Source organism: Anopheles coluzzii, chromosome 3 (genome assembly GCF_943734685.1).
Source record: "Anopheles coluzzii chromosome 3, AcolN3, whole genome shotgun sequence".
Taxonomy (NCBI): Eukaryota; Metazoa; Arthropoda; class Insecta; order Diptera; family Culicidae; genus Anopheles; species Anopheles coluzzii.
The window spans coordinates 10865603-10887478 of record NC_064671.1 but is presented as its reverse complement, the minus strand read 5'-3'; the positions used below and the strand labels follow the sequence as shown (position 1 = coordinate 10887478).

Sequence of the window (21876 nt, the reverse complement as noted above, 5' to 3'; positions counted from 1 at the left end):
ATAACGTCTCAGTGTGAGGGTGTGTTTTTTTGTTTGTTTTCCGAGCTGATTTCTTAGGCATAGTGAATGTGCAGAAGATGCGCATGTTCTTAGCGCAATTTCGTATTCCAAAGAAAAGCACACATTCACACACACACCCACATTGGGGAATTGAGGAATGGAAGGGGTAAGCAAGATAGTGCGCATTAAAATTGGAAACGAAAGGATTAAGGTTGCATTTTACGCTCGCAAATTGGATATCGATCACACCGGTTGTTCGTAGAAGGTCAGCACGAGGTGTGCGAGAGTGGCGAGATATTGGGATTTGGGACTATTCCGGAGACTGTAGCCCTTTCCCAAGCGCACAAAAGAGACGTTTCAAACGAAAATGAAAAAAAGAAGAAGGTAGGACGCATTTGTTTGTTCTGCGAAGTTTGATGTTTTTGTAACGCCAGGCAGAATGCAAACAGAGGCTGTGAAAACCGGGCTATCTTATTAAACAACAGCCAGCGGGGACAGCAAGACGACAGTCTTTTGCTTTGATTGGGCTAAATCTAAATAGCTGAGGAGAAGAAGAAAGAGAAAAAAAACAAGAGAGTCGGACAACGGCCACCAATGCCAGTTAATTATGGCCGCGAGTGTGTTTTGTCGAAACGGGCGTTTGCTGTTGACCCGAACCCCTTAATTAGTGCACAAAAAGCGGGATAATTATGCTGGCAGGAGGATTATCGCAACCGTTGGATCAGCTTACAGCTCCATACTGATGGTGGACGCTTCCTGATCAGGCTACGCGCTTCATGGTTGTAACACAATTTAATTGGAAATTGAGCAATTGGGAGTGCTCAGGTATTGTTGGGGCAGTTTAAATGAAGTTAATTTTAGTTATAATAATGAGTAGTTCTGAATGATATTGTTCTTTTGTCTCTCAGGCAGTTGGTTAACATAATAATGCTTCTATTTAACTATTCTAATTAAATCTATGATGAGTAATTGAGAAGATTAATGGTGGGAGCTCGGAATCGGACCTAATCGATTCCAATTCCGTGTTCGAAATCAATTTTGGAGCCGATTCCGATTCCGGAGCCGATTCCGGAGTTGGTTGCGGATCCGATTCCGGAAATGAATCCGGAGCCGATTTCGGAGTTGGTTCGGGATCCGATTCCGGAACCAATTCCGGACCCAATTCCGGAAACTGATTTCGGAATCGATTCCGGAAACTGATTCCGGATATACTATTCGGAATCGATTCCAGAGAACTTCGGAGCTAGTCGGAATCGATTTCGACGAAATCTTCATTTTTCCCATCACTAGAGAAGATGCACTACTTCAGAATAATTAATATTAAGTTCAATAAAATTTCAATTACTCAGTTTCCTTCTGGCTCGACTAGATCATACTGGAAGAAAATCGACCAGCAAACATCATTTTGAAGGAATGATGAGTACGATTTATTAACAATTTATAAAGGCAAAATAGAAAATGCACACGATAAACTGTGCCATGATCCGTATGTAAATATATTGTTTTTGTTTCTGGGCCATTTCTCCAAGGCAAATGGTTAATAGAGGAGCGAAACCTCACGTTCAGTACCTTATAAAACGAATATCAAACGTTCAATTGATTCGATTAAGGCTTACACTTCGCTCGACTTTGTTGCACAGTTTTCCTGCAAAAAGAGGAAAATCTACTCGCAAACTGCATTCTTTTCCACCCCACGAAGCACACGAGCATTAGAACAAACAAACAAAAAACGCCACCCCGTCCTCCATTTGCTTCCCTTTAACGCTTCCGGTGGGATTTAATTTTTCCCCGTACGGTTTGCAGAAAACCAGAAACGGCGCGCGGCTGACGGCTGAAACTCTTTCCACCTTCCAGTTCCAGCAAAACCGACGGACCGTCGTTTTGGACCAGTCTTGGCGGATCAGAAACACGTACACACACACATCCGCCGGGCTCATAGTTGTGCAAAAATAGTGCAAAAGCCGGGAAGATTCAGAAAATAAACACGGCTGAAAAATGAGCATCTCGTAAAAATGGGTAAACACCGTACTGCACTGCGTTCGGCACCCACAGCGGTTGGTTGCGGGTGATGCAGCAGCAGCAGTAGAAGGAAGAAAGCAAAAATAACAAGAGTAAATAAGAACAAAAAAAAACACACACACACACACATGTACAGGGGTGATCGTTGTAGGGTTTGGCGAGAGGGAGAAAGATACGCACACCTATTGGAGCACCGGATCACCTACCCCGTTCGGGCGGGTTTGTTGCACACGAAGGAGAAGGAAGCTTTTGTTATTTTTAAGATAAGAGGCGACCGAGGTCAGCGAGATTACGCGTGTGCACATTTTGGTCGAGATAATAATGTGGAATAATTGTAAGTGAAGTATTAAAAATACTGATCATTTCCCCTATTTTGACTAAAGGAATGATCGGTGAGTCAACAAGGCTTGCAGAAAATACTCCATCGGTGTAAGTTGGTGCTGTTACGGCGGCAGTATTTTTAAACTATTTTTATTTACTTCCTCGTGATCATTTTCTTCTCTAGCACCAACAGACACACGCACACGCCGACTGTAGTTTACTGCATGGGTGCAATTCACAATCGTCGTGCTGTTTTTTTTCGCTCTTCAACCCCTCCTTTGCTTAACACCTTCGAGCTCGCCCGGCGCTCGATCATCTTTCCAGCAGGGGTGAGAAAATAATATACGCCCAGCAGCAGCAGTACCAACACCACCAGCGAGATCATTTGTTTATCTATCTTTTCTGCATTGCACTCGGGGTGCATGCGTCCGCAATGCGTCCGGTCGTATGGGAGGATGACTGTGTGGAAAGTTCCTCAAATGAGATTTTTTCTTTCTTTTTTTTTTTTGTTGCCTTCTTTTCATTCCAACACCAACGCCGCTGCCGTTAGGTTGCAATTGGTGCAATGGATCTGGTAAAACGCGCTCGAGATCCCAGGCCCAGGGTTAGTGGTTATTAGTGTGCGTAGCTCAAGTAGCAATGAAGCGAACGATGCATTTGGAATTGTTGTGCGAATTTTGTTTAGTTTTTTGGAAACGAATGGTTTAATCATGGATAAAATTGGATAAAATCGAGTAGTTTAGGTGTCGGATCTTACGAAGAGTTATGGTCTTTGAATAGACTTTTTCTCGGATATTGGTTGATAGGTTTGATCAGGCTCAGGAATGTGAAATGGATACTATTTTTGATCAATTTCGTTTTTGTTTCCATAGATTTATTCCTAATAATGTATTTTTTGTAATGAAACATTTAAGAAAAACTATAATTAAACAAGCAAAATAAAATAAAATTTCAATCATTTACAAAACTCAATCCAAAGCTTGTTTGTAAATTATGAATATTTGATGTTAAAGGACAATCAATTATTTCGTAAGAAATAACCAATCATCAAGACAAACCATACCGCTCTTCTAGCTCAAGCAGTTCGCGCTGGAATGCGTCCGCAGTTTGTGCCCGCCCGGTGCCATATAGGTTGTGCCATGTGCGCACCTAAGCCTCATCTCGGCGCAAAGGCCCGCGCGGTCTCACTTCGCGCATCTCGCACTCCGCGTTTGCCGCGGCGGTTTTGTTTTATTTTATTATTGCACCGTTCGTTCGTTCGTTCGTTCGTTCGTTTGTCTGCCTTTCTCTCTCTCTGTTGCTATCGCCGGCCTTTTTGACGCTTTCGATTGCGACCGCGTACTGTCTTGCCTTCGCCGTTGCGTTATGTGTGTACAGATTCCTTCCGTCCTCTCCAATGTCCTCTCCCCATTCTTTAAGGGGCCAACGGCCGTGCCTCTTTCCATTCGGGCTTGTGTTAGAAGTGAGAAAAAGAACTGGAAACGATTGACACAAAGAGTGCAGCGCACCCTTGTGACACACACGGGGCGGCACAGAACCGCGGGGAGGCACCAGACCAGGACCAGGACTTGGGGAGAGGAAATAATCATAAAAATAATGCACTTTTGCATTACGCTCGCACCCAAACACACTGAGCGTGCGGTACCGGTGCACTTTCCTGCTGCTGATTCATTCTCTTCCTTCCCCTTTTTTGCTGTTTGCTGTTGCTTTCGCGCAAATTTGCGTACCGACGCATGCAATTGTGTGCTGGTTGCTGGTGCGTGCCTGCATTCGTTGTCTTGCGGAACGTGTGTTCGGTGTTTGGTTGGCCGTTTCATTTGTCTCTCTTTCCCTCCCCCCCCCCCCCCATTTGTGTTGTCTTTCGTATTTGTTGGCGGATGCATTTAGCGGCGATTGGTGCGAGTATGCGATTTTTATTCTGCAGTTGCTGCTGCGACTTCTTTCCTCACCCTTCCCTGCTTTGCAAAAATATAGCGAAGCATTCACAGATTGCACAGATTGCAGCGCTACGCGTTGTATTGTTTATTTTTTCTAAACCCCCGGTGCTCGGTGCTATAATCGCACATACGCATATACGTGTGTATGCAAGCTGCATCTGATGCAGCAGAGCAACAGGAGAAGATTCCTGGCTGGATGGGCGTTCTTGGTGCACTGCTCAGTTCGTTTACATTTGCGGTATACATTCCTTCGGTGGGGTCAATTCTGCCTTGATTTGTAGCGTATTGCTGGTTTATTATTTACAAAACACACCTTTTTACAACAATTTCCATGTGCTGATTGTTCGATTTTAAGCGGAAATCATCGTAATTTGAGTTTTTAACGCTGGTTATGCTAATTGTTTTTACATTAATACACAATATTTATTTCCTTTTAACTAAAAACAATGCAGCAAATTAAAACAGAGCCAGAATGTATAAAAAACACAAAATAAGAACCAACTGCCATATGCTACCTTTAAAAAGATTCTTTCGTAAAGCAGATTGCATACTTCTAGGGGAACTTTTATACCATGTGCATTGCACAGGGCAGAACTACCGTCAGCCAATTCCTTGCTTTATACCGTTATTAGAGAAAGTTTAAATGAGCAATTTCCTTTTGATCAATGCCTCGCAATCCATCTGACCCTTTCTTTAAGGGTGTTGAAATTTCACTACTGGCAAAGAAAAAAAAAACGAAAACGGTTTCACACGTCATCTGGCCGTGCTGTCATGCTCTAATAAACAAAGTGAACTCAATCGTCACCTCAGCGACAGTGGTCAACGACACACTCCAAACAAGACAGCTTGAACACAGCCCGCACGCTTAACCCCCGAAAACTCCTTTCACTAACGGGCAAAAGGGGAAATGTACCACAAGTCCATTATCCTTTCGTTTGTATCGTTCCAGCAGCCAGAAAAAACACTGTGTTGGTGCTGGTTGAAATTGGGAAATTTTTATTCCGTGCTGCAAAATGACCCCTTTTTCGCCTTTCATCTTTCACCGACGATTAGCATGGAAATGGGCAGAGTTGGAGATGTCGTTTTTTTGTGCGTTTTTGTGCTATCCCCAGGGAAAAGAGGGGTTAAAAAAGGGTCGCTGGACGAACGGTGTCTACCGGATTGCTGGGGTTAACCACCGAAATCAACTCCAATCTCGTTCCCCTTTGGCCATCTATCTCTTTTTCTAGCTAAATTCCTGTTTCGGGCTTGTTGCTCCGGGAACAATTCTGAAAGGGAAATTTCGGGTAATCAGATTAACCAAATCCGTCACCGAACCCTTTTTTTGTTGTTGTTATTGCTCTCAAAGGCGAGTCCATTGACCCTTTTTTCCGGTGCTCACTGCACCCCCGAGGGAAGGGTTTGCAAAACAGCTACAAAACAGCTGTTCGGACCCGTGTTGAATGTTGAATGATCTCCGAGATACCAAGGAAGGGCTGACGAGGGCTGCGGAGGTAAAAAAAAGGAAAAGAAAGAAAGAACCCAAAAACACATGGCAAAGCGAAATAAAGCCACCCATCAGCAGCGGTTTGGGGTACTTTGCTTTGCGGAAGGGACGATTTACGCTTCAAAACAAAACTGACCATCCGCAAACCGGCGTCTGGCTGGGGTGTGTGTGTGTGTTTTTTTTTTTTTTATTAAACTGCTGTTGGGCATATTCTTTTATTCTTTCCGGTTACGGCTGTTTGATGATGATTCGCTGTATTTTTTTGCTGTTCGCATTTGTTGCGTGAGAGATAAACTTCCACTTCCTGCCGAGCAATCAGTCCGCCCGGTGGAATGCAATTAATTAATGGATGAGGCGGGTTTTTTTTTGTGTGTATTGTGTATGTGTGACACCTTTGGCATCAATAACAAATGGCGATGTAAAAGCAATATAAAATTGCACAAAAAAAAACGGAAAGGAAAATAAATAATGACTAGGTGTGAATTCACAGTTACTGGCAATTGATGAAATTATTGCTCACTTTGGCACAGTGCAGTGCAGGGCAGTTTTTTGTTGCCACTTTTTTTTAATTATTGCCATTTTATTTGAACACTTTTATCCTTTCCAAACGCTTCATTGGATGGGCGGGTTGGTGATTTTCTTCATTATTTTGCATCATTAATTGCAAACACGCGGCTTGAATATTTCACCGCCCGCAGGGTGGATGTGAGGGCAGCACGTTCCATCGGCAGCAAAGTTTACACCGAAAAGGGACGCGCGACAGAGACTGGCTTGAGAAACATCAGTTGGAGTAAGAAAAAGGGCCATTTAAAGTGTGACTCATACTCCTGCTAATGCTTTGCTTGCAGACTGCGTATGCGTATGGGGAATAATTTAGCGCAAACAGGGCAAGAGTAACAGACAGAGGGATCTCAGCATACGAGAGGGTTTTGAGCTTCTTTTTCCGTACAACTAATTTATATAAAGGTAGGATTTTACAACAATTGCTCCATATATGCTACATTCAGTGTATCCTTTTTGTTGTTTATAGTTGAATAATTGCTTCAATTGGCCGTTGGAGCTGTAATTCAAATCGAACGCGCGTTTCCATTGTCGAACTAACAATACGCGTTTTCCGTTAATTAATTCTAAACACCCAACTGTTTTCTGTTCACTCCACAGCCACAGAAAGAAGTGCAGCTATGTGCCGTGGCGCTTCCCGTGTTGTTCTAAAACATTCCGCCCGGGGGCCCGGGGTTAGACAACGACTCGGCGCTAAATGTGGTACGCGCGTTTTTGTAGCGCGTTGCTCCCGAGGGAATGTGTGTGTGTGTGTGTGCCTGTTTTTTTTTCCTTTCCCTTCTTTCTTTCTGCTTAGATATTAAAAACGTTCGCGGAGGTTGTTTAACGCAGAGTGGCAAAATGCGATGCTCGCTCGCTCGCAGAGCGCTGTACTTTGCTCCGCCAGTCTGCAAACTAACGCGTGCGGCATGAAAAAAACGGAAAGAATTATCATGCAAGGAAATAAATCATATGAGGTGTGGGAGGAGAGAGAGAGAGAGAGGGAGAGAGTATTTGATAGGGAAATTTGAAAGGTGAAGATTTTTGAAGGAAGTTTTAGTTCGAAACGATTAAGCTGAATTATTTGAAGTTATTCAAATTTTTTATATAATTTTTAGAGGGTTTTGGATTAAAAATATTTATTAAATTATATTAACTGATGTAGTGAATTAGTAGCAATAAATAAATAAAAGATGTAAAGTAAAATTTTGTGGTTAACAATTTCAGTAATTATTGTATCAATTATTTCTCTAACATAAAAAAAAGCTTATTTGTATGGTTGCGCAGTAGTAGAAATTAATTTTCTATTTTTTTTACAGACTCCTGTTCTTGTCCTCAGAACTTTTCTTTATTCTATAAAACTTAAGACAAATATCCAACACAAGATACAAGCAAGTCCAATGTGTATTTTTCTTTAATTTAATTGTGTACTAAATCACTAAAGCAATCGTAAAGCAATTTAAATTAATACATTTAAACTTCACAGGCAGACAGTCGAGCGACAACCCCAAACTCGGCAATTTCGCGTGAACGAAGCCGGAAGTATCTCCCACTTTCCGCTGGCGCCGGGCCCACACCACACCGCCAGAAAGGCTGACGACATTCAGAAAAAAGAAACTCCCAGAGTTTGTCAGACAGCGACAGACGGCCCCCTCGTTACACCGCCCAATAGCAATAGGCGATGATGCTGATGAGGAGCTGCTTGAATGCTTCCCCGGCGATGACGGCGCACAGTACTAAAAGACCGTAGTAGCAAATCATCGCCAGTGTCAGCGAAAGTTGTTTAAATAAGAGCAAACCGCGGCCCGAGCGCGAGCCCGGGGGAACATAAAACTAATGCCGTGCGTTGCGGGGCTCGCAATGGTGGGTGCGTTTGGGTTAGTGTGTGAGTGAGGTTAGTGGTGAGTTAGAACAAAATAACCCATCAACGCATACGACAATATGTCCGAGAGAGATAAAGAGAGAGAGAGAGAGAGATAGTTATTGAAGTGTGTCGTCACCGTGTTCCAGTTCGAGAACTCCAGGAAACTCATCCAGCAAACGAAAGAAACAAAAAGAACGGACACATGCCAGTCTAGGCTCTAACTCACCGATGCAGAATTCCAGATGGTGCAGCGGCAGCTGCTTGTAGGCGTTCCGGACGAAGAACAGATTCTCCAGTATGTGGGACAGCCGCAGCAGAAACAGGCTGTCCACGTCCGTCAGATTGTGGCTGTCGTAGCCGCCGGTCAGCTCCTGCACGTTCTCCACGATCGCGCCCAACCGCCGCAGGGTCTCGCGCCGCCCGTCGGCCCATCCGCCCCGCACCCGATTCCGCAGCCAGTAGTCGTGGTTGATCAGGATCTCGGTCAGGTACGACTCCATCGGTTCGCTCAGCGGCACGTTTCGCAACCGCAGCTCACCGTACGCCCGGGCGATGACGCAGATTTCGTCCTCGTACCGCAGCCGCTTGATCGAGATCAGGTACTCGAACAGCTGCAGGTTGCCGCGCCTGATCAGCAGATAGTACGCGAGATGATCGTCCAGGTGGGCCGTTTCGCACAGGACGAGCTGTTTCGCCACCTCGGGCAGTCGATTTTCGAGGGCGAGCTCAGCCGCCGTTAGGCGCTTCTTGTTGAGTGCGTTACAGTCCGCGCCGCGCTCGATCAGCAGTGCCACCAGCTCGAGCCGGTTGCGGCGTGCAAAGACCGCCCGATGGAGCGCGGTGTTGAAGAACTTGTCGTCCCGGGCGTTAACGTCCGCACCGCCGTCCAACAGGTGGCGGACCTGGTCGAGGTCACCGTTCTGGACCGACTCGAACAGCAGCATGGTGATGTGTGGGGGAGGGGCGAAGGCAAGTTCGGGGTTGGTGATGTGATGGGGCGGACGTTAGTAGGGGGACCGTTTCTTGCGACTTCTTGCGACGGCCATGGTTGTGGGCTGTGTTAGGTTAGGTCCGAGCGAAATCGGATGTTGATAGGAAGGATGTTAGGTTTGCACAACTTGCTTCAATTTACACACTGTACACTTGGAGATACTTTAATCGGCCCGAATTTCCAAACAACTAGGTCATTTATAGCATTTGAAAGAATTTCTTGTTCTTTGTTTCACTTCTTCAATTGTACACTTCACTTAAAAACCTCCTTACTTTACATCAATTCCACTAAACAGATTCACTGTTATGTACAGGTGAGTTTCAACGCCTTTTCCCAAAAACAAAACTCAAAAGAACCCCGTGAGACTGTTGCATTCTCGTGCGTTCGGAATTCGAGATGTCGTACGAGAGCGCGGACACGTTCGCGCGCCGTCCTTCCGTGCGGAGGATAAATTCGCGACAGACTGACCGAAACCCGCTGAACCCGGCGAGCCCGGTGGTCCGTGTCCGTTTTCCTACTTCGGAGCACTCTCGCACACACGCACACAAACACCGCGAACGAATGCGTCGACGCGAAGAAGAAGGAGCACAACACAACAAAAAAAAACGCACACACATACAACCCGGGGAGCAAGGAACCGCGAGGCACCGCTTAGTGGGTCGCGATCGCAGGCCCTCTTCTGAAGTTGTTTAAAAACCGATTCCGTTTGATTTCCAGCGGCGGTGCCGAAAGTTGCTTAAAACTTGGACGTTGCGCGCGAATCACACACACACACTCTTTCTCGTGGCGCCCGTCTACACACCTACGCACTCACACACACACACACACACGCACTGGTGCACATTTTCGCGCCAAAGGTATGGTCGCGCGCGGGATATACACACGCGTTCGCGGGATGTGGCGCCATTCGTGTCGTCTCGCTCAGATGCACCGAGAGTGCATCGTCGGGTGGTGATGGTGGTTGGTGCAACACCCGAACGAACGCATTTTGCACTCCCCTTTTTGTATTGCTGACGGCAAAAGGGGTTTGTGGACACTGGCCGATCCTGGGGTGGGAAAAGCCGGAACCGAACTGACACCCGATACAATGTTTGAATGGTTCACTTTTTTTGTACGTGTTTTCCAACTGTTCTGTTTCGTTGTTTATTTTGAATCTTTCATTTTTTTTATTTCTTTACTTCCCCTTTTTACTTGCTTTTCTGTGCTTTATTACGTCAAAATTATCGAAATATATTTTTTTAGTTTTAATTTCAGATTAAACCCACTTTTTGTATTTTCCATGTTACACTTGTTCACATTCTTTACATTTTTTTTATATTTTAAATATTTTGCTTCTTTTGGGCAGCTTTGGTTCTGTTAATGTTTTACGGAAAGTAAACACAAACACGGCACTTAAACTATTTTTTGCAGAAAACGGTTGAGAAGGGCCAATGTTCAAACGGTTGCACTTGCCCTTGCGAGATACGCGCCGCGCTTGAATCCAACGTTTTCCAGCGACGAAATGGAAATGCGGCGAGCAAACGTTTTCGGCCCGCGCGTTCGTGCGCTCAGCTGTACTGGCTTGGGCTGAAGGTGCTGGTACACGGCAGCGATAGTAGGTGACTCGTTTCGATGGGGAATAGTGGTGTTGTTTTGGGTGGAGTATTCTACTTTACAGAGGGAGAAATAATGTAAAAAGAGGGTAATTAAATTGTTTTTTTTTGTTCTTTATATTTCACAACACTATGAGATATGAAAGCGTGGCATTTTTGTCGTGTGAAAGCTTAACCAAAGTGAAATGTTTGCGATTCTCGCTCAACGCACACCCATCTCTACTTGCAAACGCCCGAAGGCGTACGAGCGCAAACCGAACAAACGCGTGCTATGTTCGGATATCGTTGAATTTCGAAAGTTTGCTACAGTAAACGTACATGCAGATGTTGAAAAATAAAATATTTTAAATTAAAAATTTCACTCAAGACATCGATTAATTAAAATAAGCAGAGTTATTTGAACTAAACCACATGCAATTTACTGTGATTTTTGGTGGTTTGGATGGGATCCGAGACCCATTAAATTAAATTAAACCATATTTTTCTACTTTCTCTTGCGATCTGTAATTTAAAACACAACACCAACATACAACTAACTAATCAATCAACAAATTCTCGTAGATAAATTCAACATATAAAAATATCATTGTCCCAAAATGTAATTTCCGCAATGAATTTCATCACAAAAAAGCGGACGACGTGTACACGCGCCATTTGTTGAGCAGCTTTCTCGATTATCCGTGCATTCGTACAGTCCGGGTTGACAGCTTCGGGTTGTCATAGTTGAAATCAAACCCGCCGTAACGTTTTGTTTGTTGTTTGCGCTTGTGTGCCGTGTTTTAGTTTTATTTCTTTACATTTTTCGATTAATAATTTGTGTAAAAATCTGTTTCAACAATCCCATCTACATATCAGAACGATAGTGCAAGGATTTGACCGCGGTAGGTTCGTTTCTTTTACTATTTACATTTCACGATGAGTCCGGGACGCTCGTCCGAAATGTCGTACATTGTGGAATTCAACAGCCACATACAATCGTACTTCATCAGCAGTACGTATGGCAACGAAACGCTCGTTAATCGGTGCTTGGAGGTAAGATTCGCGTGCTTGCTAAGTGGAATGCAAACGGTGCTTTAACATCTTCCACTTTCTTCCCAGCAACTGGCTGCCTCGAGTGCCGAAAGCAAAACCTTCGATGTGTCCGTGTACGAGTGCAACATTTTCTTCGTCAATCTGCACAAACTCCTCAGCTACAGTATGAAGAAGACGAACCTACTCTGGTCGGTAGTGGCGGTGCTGGAGGTGGCCGTGAGCGATGACGAAACTCGCATCGCTCTGGTGAACAAGTTCCGGTTCCTGCCGGTCGTTTCAATGCTGCTGCTGGAAGTGCACTCGTCGGACCAGCAGAAGCGTGTGCTTTCCCTGCTGCACCATCTGTCCTACGGAGCGTCCATCGATGGGCAGGAAATGTTTATCGAACGCTTAATCCAGAAGCTGCTCACCTTGATCGAACAAAACCACGAAAAGAAGGGACGCTGTGAGGTGGCCCAGCTGGCCCTCTCCATCCTGGTGAACCTTTGCCACCGGGACCTCTCGACCACGTTTGTGCTGACGAGAAACACGAACGTTTCCGCCTTCTGCAAGCAGATAAAAAAGTTTGACCTGCTCGCATGGAAAATGTACATCATACTCGAGCAGAACGACTACATCAAGGAGATCGATTTGCACTATCTGCTGCGGATGAGCTTCGAGGAGGTACGGCTAATGCTGGCCACGAAGAATAGCTTCAGCTTGCGGCACGTGGTCGACTTTTTGCGCTCCGTTCGCACGCTCAGTGGAACGCGCGAAGCCGAACCGGCCAAGGCAGCGGTAACGGACGAGTACTTTCAGCGCGATCTGAAGGAGTTTCTGCAAGAGATGGAAAAGTATTGGCAAACGCGAACTGATTCTCCCGCCGGTGAGGCAGAGGGGCGGAAGAAAAAGACAAAGCAAAAGGTGGAACCGCGCAGGGACCGGACCAGCGAGGGGCTGTTTGAAATACTCGAATGTATCGTCCTGCTCAAACCGGACGACAAGGAGCTGCACAGAAAGATCTGTGAGTTTGGTCCGGCCAAGCTGATCAATCACGCGCGCGATGATTGTGCGAAAGCGATCGATCTGCTGCGCACGATACTGGAGAAAAACCCAACGGATGCTGCGTTCGCGGAAGAGTGTAAAACCGTGCTCGCTTCACTGATGACTATGATCACCAACTGTGACGATGAGCGGCTTGCAATTGCGTTCGCGAAACTGCTCACTACAATCGGAAAGACGTTAAACGCGGTGGACGATCCCATGAACGAGGTGGCGGAGCAGTTCTATCAGCATCTGTTCGGTGCGGTGCTGGCTCATACGTGGGAACGTGCCACCTTCGACTATTCACTGGCCGACGGGCCGGTTAGGGTGTATCTGTGGGCGTTGCACACGTTTAACGAGCTGGCAAACCTCTGCCCAACGTACTGGTACGCTAAACTGACCAACTTGCTGAAACAGAAGCCGATCCAGTTTCTCATCGCGAAGGGGTTAATTGGCGGCAGTGATGTGGAGCTGCTGGAAGCTTTGCTACAAGTGGCCGCATCGTCCGAGTTTCCTAAACAAGACGTCGCACAGATGATAGATCTGCTGAAAAGCAATTTGCCAGCGACCGGTCAGGGTCGGGTACCGCTTGCACCGGTGCCTGGGAATGTACACAACATACAACCACCGACGGGGTACAGCTACATACGAGCGCTCAGCAGAGATTTGCAGGAACGCATCGATCAGGCCGTGGTGCAGATGCAGGACGCCAAGGCTGCGGGATTGATAAACGATGTGGAAAAGTCGGAACTGGTGGAGTTTTACACGTACAAGATCAACATGCAGACCAGCTTGATGAACGATCTGAGAGGTAGTTTGGATGGGACGACGGCACAGATCACTACGCTGATGCATCAGAATCAGCTGCTGATGGCGGAGATAGACAAAAATCAAAAGCGAAGTCTTCCGCTCTTGCTGAAGGAGTCGGCGTAAGTTTGATGGGCTTAATCGGATGTCTGGAAAAGTGTATTTATGTTTTTGGTTGTCTTTTCTTCTAGCTTGGAAAACGAAAATCGGCTCCTCGAGCGTGAGCTATTGCAGATGAAGTCGGCCGCCGCAACGTACGACAAGAAAACGAGCCAGATGAAGCAAGAGCTGGCCGAGTATATTAAAAAGTACGGCGAAAAGAGTCAAAAGTGTGCCGCACTGGTAAAGGAGATCGAACATTTGCGTGCGCGCGACGATAACTACGAGAAGGAAAACAAGCGGCTGCAGCAAGAGCTGGTCGCAATGGTAAGTTTCCAAAAGCGCCTGTACTTTCTCCCTGCGTACTGTGATATTAATACGCTTGAATGGATTTTTTTAGACTAAAAACCGCGATGACGCCCGTAAGCTGCTGAAGCTCGGCGAGGATGACCGACAACGGCTGACGGAACAGCGTGAGGCAGAGCGCAAGCAGTACGAGTGTAAGATACGCGAGCGCGAACGTGACATTTCCAAGCGCACCGATCTGATCCAGCAGCTAGAGCAGACGCTCGTACAGCGGGACAGTACGATCGAAACGCTCGAGACGGAGGGGGCAGATTTGCGGGAAAAGCTCAAGGAACGAGAGGCACGCATCGCGCAGGTTGAGGCAGAGCTGAAAGAAAACGAAAAGATTCAGCAAGCGATCTATAGTTTAATGAACAAAACTAAGAAATAGGAGACGCGCCCCTCTGTACCTGACCGGGGGCAAGGAAGATTGTAGCATACGGTAAGCAATGTAACGAGTAAGATTTATAAAACATAGTAAGATTTTCAAAATGTTGGCAGTTAATCCATATTTCGTTTCCTTAGTATCACAATTCGAGGATAAACTGATGATTGTTCGATTTATAAAAAAACATTTATTAGAATTACTTTTCCACATCCGTTTTATGCCGACTAAGATTGCCTATAAAATTTGACTACAAATGTGCGCAGAAAACAACGTAAAGTAAATCAGGGGGAAATCAGGGAGATAACCGGAAGCTGGTACCCGTTAAAGGGTGTCCTTGTTGATTATCTCGATCAGCTCCGGATTGGCGAGCATGGTTTGATGCGTTCCTTCGATTATTTTCACAATCAGCGACGCAACGGTAAACTCACTCAGTCCATAATCTTCCTCAACATCAACGATCGTTGCTGATCGTACCAGCACGAGCGGTGATGCGATCTTTTCCTTCACTTCCGTGCTCATGTTCATGGCTACTTTTAGCCGGTAAAACAGCACGCGCATCATTTTGCGTGCGTACTGGTCGGAAAATGGATTTGAGTCGTGAGCTACTGCCATCAGCTTCTCAACTCTATCCGAGTATGTCGGCTGATCCATTACCGGTTTAATGACGTCCTGCGTAGCAGTGGGAAAAATGAAGGAGATCACAAGCGTGAGGATAAGCATCTGTAGATGCTCGTCGTCAAAGCCCGATAAATGATGGCTAGCGAAGCGCTGAAGGTAAAGCGGCGAGCCATCGATGAGCATCAGCTTACCGCGAAGTGATCGTGCCTCCAGACGCTTCACGACCTCGAGCGCCAACAGTGCGCCAAATGAATATCCAATGACCAAGAACTGTTCCGCCTTGGCAAATACCGTCTCAAACATCTCCTCGAATACGCTGTCGACAATGCCGGGAATAGTCTGCTCGTCGGATCCCTTGGCAAAGGTCTGCAGCACGAAGGTGGGAGCATTGATCTCGGAGGCGATCTTCGTCCAGGCCGGACTGGAAACGCTTTCAATGCCCGGTATGATCAGCACTGGACCATCGTACTCGAGATCGTTACACTTGGAGGGCAATCGCAAGACAGTGTGATGACTTGCGGTCTCATCACCGAAGCTGGCTAGCAGGTCTTGAAGCTGCAGCTGTTGAGTAGTGGCCTCAGCAGTCTCGCTCTCGGTCTTTGCATCGGCCAGCTTCTGCAGCTTGGAGAAGGTGAGTGTGCGGAGATCCTGAGGCGTCAAGATGATGTCGAAATCACGCTCAAGAACTTGTCTGATTTCGACGGCCATCAGCGAGTCCATACCGATGTCAGCAAGCGTGCTCTCAACCGAGACCGACTTCATGTCGCGAATGTTCATGATGTTCATGACGGCCTCGACGATGTTTTTAGCACCACCGCTAGAGCTACGCTTCTCAGCCACGACCATGCTGGCCACAATGGGCTCGGAGGTAGTCAGCAGCTGATCCAGCACCTGGATGCAGGAGGATAGGCGCTGCTGCAGCGTTCCACCGATCTCCATGTCGATCTTGTCTTCCTGCATGTCAGCCACGATACCGACCTCACCGATGGCTCCCCACTGGATGGCCTTTCCGGGCAGCCCATGAGCGACACGATGCTCAATGATTCGCTCCATGATGGAGTTGGTCATGCCGTAGTTGGATTGGCCAGCATTTCCACGTCCACATGAGACGCTGGAGAAGACGACGAAATGCTTCAGCATGGGACAGAGCTCACGGCTGAGAGCGTCGAGATGATGTGTAGCGGTGGCTTTGGGGGCCAAACACTCGGCAAACTTATCCACGGACTGATTTTCGATGATAGCATCCCGTAGTTGTACGGCCAGATTGAAGATACCAGCGATGGGTCCCATTTGGATAGCTTGTTGAAGAAGACGACGACAGCCGTCGTAGGTAGAAATGTCCTCAGTGGAGATGGTAACTTGAACTCCATACGTACGCCATGTGCTAGGGGAAGATAAGGTGATGAAGTGTGATGTGGAATATAACGAGCCAAAGTACTTACTTGATACGGTACTGCTGGTAGGGTTTGGTAATTCCTCTGCTGGAGCTAAGAAGAAGCTTACGACAGCCTCGAATGATAAGCCAATCGGCTAGCTCAAGTCCGAACCCACCAAGACCACCAGCAATGACGAAGCTTTGCTCGGGATTACAATAGACTCGCGGGAGGTAAGATATCGGAACAGATGCAAGATCATCTTCGTTATCCCGAATCTTCAGGACAACCTTTCCAATGTGCTTGGCCGTCGCAAGATAACGGAATGCTTGCTCGATCTCATGAGCCTGGAAGACGGTAGTAGGTAGCGGTTGTATGATACCCTTCGCCAGATCCTTCATGATGAGCTTGTGTAATTCCAACAAGAGATCGCGTTTTTCTTGGAACAGTAGATCAACCAGCACAGCAGAGAAAGTGATTCCTCTCTGGAAGAACATCATTGCTAGCTTGGAGTCCTTCATCATGTCATACTTTCCAATCTCGAGGAAGTGTCCTCCTCTGGCCAGACAACGGATAGAAGCTTGCAGCTTTTCCTCGGACAAAGAGTTGAGGACAAAGTCGACCCCGCGTCCATTGGTACGCTCTTTGATGAGCGTTTCGAAGGAGATGTCTCTGGAGTTTCCGATATTGTTGGGGTTAAGGTCGGGGAAGTAGCTCAACAGGAAGTCACGCTTCTCCTTGGTACTGACGGTAGTGAAGACCTCCAGTCCGTAAGCTAGACAAACACGAATGGCGGCCAAACCAACACCTCCTGTACCAGCGTGTATGAGAATAGAGTTTCCCTTACGGATGTGAGAGCAAATGAAGAATGAGGCGTACACCGTAGCATAGACTGTGGGAATAGTGGCCGCTTGTTCCAAAGAAATGTGATCGGGAACGTCCAGTGTGAAATGTCGATCAGTTTCAATCATCGTGGCCATCGATCCAGCAGGTATCATGCCCATGACCCGCTTACCGGTGGTGGTGACTCCAGAATATTCAAAACCGAGCACGCATTCTTGTTGCAATCTGTTAGTGAAAGAAGTCTCCACTGTAAGCCTGCCGGTAGCAAGCATAACGTCTTTGAAGTTCAAAGAACTGTACACAACTCTGGCCAGTGGACTAGAGGGCGACTGCTCGTTCAGTGGACCAACCATCCATGTGAATGAAGAAAGATCACCAGGCTTGACACAATTGGCAAAACAATGTTTGGTAGCGGACTCGTAACGCGGATCTTCCTGCAGCTTGAAATGACGATAGGATCCCCATTGGCCTTCGCGATAAACGTTGATCGCAAGTCCAAGCTCAATCTGTTCTTTGTAGAACGGGTTGGATGCATCGAACGCAGGAGCGCTGGGATCATCAATGAAGAAACAGGAAACGGTTTGAATGTTGGGCTCTTTTCGAATGCAGTTCACCAGTCCAATGATGCCCGACGAAGGATCATTCTGAGCGTAGAGAATAATTGGCTTGGTCTTGACTTCCTGCTTCAACTCCAGCAGCCAATTGTGTGTGGTATCATTGGAGCATACCTTGATGACGTGTGCATCGACTGAAGTGTTCATGGCGGACTTCTTTTGCTGCAGCAGCAGGAAAGTCTCACCTTCGATCGACATTGTACTAACAAGTTGAAGTCGTCGATGGCCGTCTTGAAGACGGTATTCTGGAGACTCGCGCAGCAGTATGAAGCCTTGATCGGAAAGGCAGTTGATAGCGTCAGAAATGAACTCATCATCAGCGAAGAGGTTCTCACAGATGAGCAGGAGCACATTTCTTTGCTTCATAAGCTTATCCTCGGAGATCGTGACATTAGGAATGGGCTCAGGCTTTGCAGTGGAGAGCAGTGTAAGGTGTGCCTTCACCAACGGCAGGTCACCGATAGCATCTCCGAAGAGGGAAATGATCGGATCCCTAGTTTTGGAGTGAATCTCCGTAACACTACATACCAAAGTCGTCTGATTATCGAGGATCGTTTGCAAAACGATAGAAGCTGCTTGAGGAGGTTGTAAAAGTTGTTGTGAAAAGTAGGGATGGAACTTGTAGCTCTCAAGCACAGGCACACCGGGTGGCAGGCGTCTAGCGATGGTACTTGCATTAAGGCCACGAATCTCAATGCCGCTGCTTTGCAACAGATTCAGATCCGGATCAAAGCACACACCATAGTACGGGACACCCTGTTCGTTTACTTGCTGCGACATTTTTTGCCGTACAGGATCAATTTTGATCGACTCAATACGGGTAGGAATCATGAGTGAGCGAGTATCTACTGCAATGATCGCCACTTGAAGCATACAGTCCAACAAAGCCGTCCAGTTTCCTTTCCATTCAATTTTAGCGTGCGATCCATCGGCAGCCGACTCCATGACGGACTTAAAGAACCCTCCATAGTGGTACCCCCTTAGTCGTAGCTCCTTGTAAAAGTCTTTAGTCGGCAGTGTAATGGCTGGTTGGTTCCGTTGCTCAATCGGTTGCCGCTGGAAGTGGTCCAGCCGTTGAATGCAACCCTTAACGACCAGCGTTGAGCCTTCGGACACTTCAAAGTGTCCACTGATGTCGTTAATCTCAACGAACAGTGTAATCACCTGTCCAGGGGCAATGGTAGTCGCGCGTAGAAATTCAACCTCCGTAAACTGTACGGCCACTTCATTCGGGATGGTTCCGGTTTTGCTCGTGAAGGAATCCCACACCAGGTACAGATACTCAGTGGCAGGGATCAGCACCCTCCCATCGATACAATGCCCGGCAATGTACTCTTGCTCGGCGAGCGTCACACTGTGCTTATTGGAGCCTTGATCAACCATCTTTTTCGTTTGAAAATTCGCCACATGCCAGTCGACGGAGTGATTCCAGCGAATAAGCGGACCGATCATTGGAGTTTCCAGTGACACCGGGAACGTTACCTTCGGGTATAGATCCAACAGCTGACAGTGTTGCCCATGGATGAAGGCACTGAAATGAAAGGGGAGAAGAGTAGATGGCAAAGACGAAACCACCAAAACCAATGCTTACCGTCCAATGGAAGCTAGGAAGCTGTTCACAAGACTATCGGTAGATTGAATAGAAGGAAGTGGCTGCAACACAATCGCATTACTGTCGATCCTGTTGAACATCTGAGTGGCACTTTTAGGATCGTAGATGCGGAACGACAGTACCGATGTGGCTGTCTTCCACCTATCCGTCGCTTTGGCGAAGAGAAACGATTCCAGTATGGAGGTGAGCTTGGTGTTAAGCTCCTTGTTTGTAATAATGTCGCGATAGTTAACCGTCTCCGGGTTTTGATACGAACTGAGCAACACACCATGCGTAAATGCTACACGGATGGCATCGGCAAGCGACAGCACACCGTCGATGTACGCACAAGTGATCTGCCCGATCGAGTACCCACCGTACTGGTCCACCTTAACGCCGATCGACTTCAGCATCTGGTACACACCGATCTGTATGATCAGCGTCCAGACGGCACGCTGCAGTATTGTAGCGTAATTATCCTTGCTAAAGATGCAATCGTACTCGGGCTCTTTCAGTAGAGTAAGACACTGTTCGACCGACGCCTTGAACAGTGGAAACTTCTTAAACGCCTGCAGCGTCGCTTGCCATTCGTAATCCATCTGTCCGAAAACGATCGCAAACGGGGGTAGCGTTTTGTTCGCTTTGGAGATGTTCTTTTGAAGAATCGTAGTAGAACCATCGCTGCCACGTGCGAGCACAGCATACCCACGGCTGGTCATCTTGGCAAGCTCCTTCCGCTGGATGTTATGCGTTAAGGCGTACAGCTCTGGGTCGAAGCTATGTTTGGCGATACCTTCGAGAAACTGATCTACCGCCTCGATCGTACGTCCACTCCAAACGACCAGCCGAGGAAGATCACCATGTGGGCGAATATTGTGATCCTTCCTTCTGGTGTGAGCGTGCAGCAGTGCGTGTGCATTGGCACCTCCGAAGCCGAACGAATTGACTGCCACTAGCGGACCACCGAGTGGCGTTGCTTCATCAACTACCTTGAGGTGGCCGTTCAGCAGCGACGGTACGTCTTTGCGCGGTTCGGTGTAGTGAATGTTAGGCGGGATGAGGCCCGTTTGCATCGCAATGATGCATTTGGTAAGGGAGCAAAGTCCAGCAGCCGGTTCCGAATGGCCAATATTAGACTTGACCGAACCGACCAACAATGGGCTAGTTCTGTTTGGACAGAACACTTTATCGATCGCGTCACACTCTTCTGGATCACCAACTACGGTGCCGGTGCTGTGCGCTTCCACGTAGCTGATGTCTTTCGGGTCATAGGGCACCTCGGAGTAGAGCTCATCCAGCAGCTGCTTCTGGATCTTGTTCGAAGGGAAAGTGATGCCCTCGAGCTTGTACCCATCGCAGTTGGTTTTCGTATTGACCACGTGAGCGTAGATACGCTTTGCATCCTTCGCCTTCTGGAGTAAGATCACTGCGTTGGCCTCCGAACGGGAATATCCAGACGCATTCTTATCGAAAGGTCGACAGTACCCATCGGCAGCCAGCACGCCGAGCAGTGCGAACTGAAGCGTAATGTACGGATGCAGTGTCAGATTGGTTCCGGCAACAATGGCGGCATCACACTGCCCTTGACGGATGGCTTTGCAGGCCCAATCGAGAGCGTACATGGAGCTGCTGCACGCTGTATCCACCGTCATGGCGGGTCCCTTCAGATCCAAGGCGTATGCAATCTTCAGTGCAGTCATACTCCTTGTAAAGCTGTATAATGTGTTTAATAGTGTTAAAGATACGAAGAGCACATTGATCGACCTGGAGATACTAACCCCAGCATTACTCTCCGGTAAGGCATCTGAGTTTTTTTGTACGTCCAGTAGGTTTCCGTTTCCGACATGGAAATTCCAATGAACACACCCGTTTTCGATCCCCGCAAATCATCGAGATGAAGCCCCGCATCCATCACGGCCTCATAGCAGTGCTCCAGCAGTAACCGATGCTGGGGATCCATCGTGTGCGCCTCCTTTGGACTGTAGCCAAAAAAATCTGCATCGAACTTCTCAAGATGGTTCAGCTTGCCGAGCCGCTTCGGTATGTCGGGATGGGTATGGCGCCAGCGTTCCTCCTTGTCATCGACAAGATCAACCTGTAACAGAGCGGGAGAATGGCGCAATCAAGAAGTGATTGATACGACTATCATGAGCACAGGTAACAGATACGACGAAACCTTGCTGTAAAGGTTGTTGGCAAACTCCTGGACATTGTCCGACCGTGGATATTTTCCCGATATACCCGAAATGACGATCGAGTTCTCCGAATCGATTGGCTCCGAACAGTTCGTAACAGTCTTCATAGTGAAAGGCAAACGTACACTGGTGAGCTGGACGGGTTCAGTGAATTGATTTTATATGGTTTGCACATAGCATTTCGATTGTGTTTTGCAT

The 21876-nt window shown here is 47.2% G+C and overlaps 3 protein-coding genes across 3 annotated transcripts in view; 1 reads left to right on the top strand and 2 right to left on the bottom strand.

Annotated features, from left to right (window-relative positions):
- Window positions 1–10731, bottom strand: part of LOC120957565 (uncharacterized) — a 49080-nt gene extending 38349 nt beyond the window's left edge. Inside the window, exon 1 of the mRNA XM_040379836.2 lies at window positions 8394–10731. Within this exon, the coding sequence (XP_040235770.2) occupies window positions 8394–9111 (718 nt within the window). The 5' untranslated portion in view covers window positions 9112–10731. The remainder of the gene's footprint in view (window positions 1–8393) is intronic.
- A 764-nt stretch (window positions 10732–11495) lies between these two features.
- On the top strand, window positions 11496–14546 carry LOC120957048 (uncharacterized). Its single transcript, XM_040378978.2, has 4 exons — window positions 11496–11782; window positions 11849–13734; window positions 13804–14038; window positions 14112–14546. Exons 1-4 carry the CDS (start codon window positions 11666–11668, stop codon window positions 14445–14447), a joined length of 2574 nt encoding a protein of 857 aa, XP_040234912.2. The 5' UTR covers window positions 11496–11665; the 3' UTR covers window positions 14448–14546.
- A 75-nt stretch (window positions 14547–14621) lies between these two features.
- Window positions 14622–21827, bottom strand: LOC120957047 (fatty acid synthase-like). Its single transcript, XM_040378975.2, has 5 exons — window positions 21660–21827; window positions 21262–21578; window positions 19484–21196; window positions 16505–19423; window positions 14622–16446 (listed from the first exon to the last, which is right to left on the bottom strand). The coding sequence occupies exons 1-5, from the start codon at window positions 21783–21785 to the stop codon at window positions 14766–14768; spliced, it is 6756 nt and encodes a 2251-aa protein (XP_040234909.2). The 5' UTR covers window positions 21786–21827; the 3' UTR covers window positions 14622–14765.
- Window positions 21828–21876: the final 49 nt, after the last annotated feature.

Coding starts and splice junctions, on each gene's coding strand:
- LOC120957047 (XM_040378975.2), bottom strand. CDS start 21,785: ATGAAGACTGTTACGAACTGTTCGGAGCCAATCGATTCGGAGAACTCG. Junction 21,579..21,659: donor CCAACAACCTTTACAGCAAG/GTTTCGTCGTAT, acceptor GCTCTGTTACAG/GTTGATCTTGTCGATGACAA. Junction 21,197..21,261: donor TACCGGAGAGTAATGCTGGG/GTTAGTATCTCC, acceptor CACATTATACAG/CTTTACAAGGAGTATGACTG.
- LOC120957048 (XM_040378978.2), top strand. CDS start 11,666: ATGAGTCCGGGACGCTCGTCCGAAATGTCGTACATTGTGGAATTCAAC. Junction 11,783..11,848: donor TCGTTAATCGGTGCTTGGAG/GTAAGATTCGCG, acceptor CTTTCTTCCCAG/CAACTGGCTGCCTCGAGTGC. Junction 13,735..13,803: donor CTCTTGCTGAAGGAGTCGGC/GTAAGTTTGATG, acceptor CTTTTCTTCTAG/CTTGGAAAACGAAAATCGGC.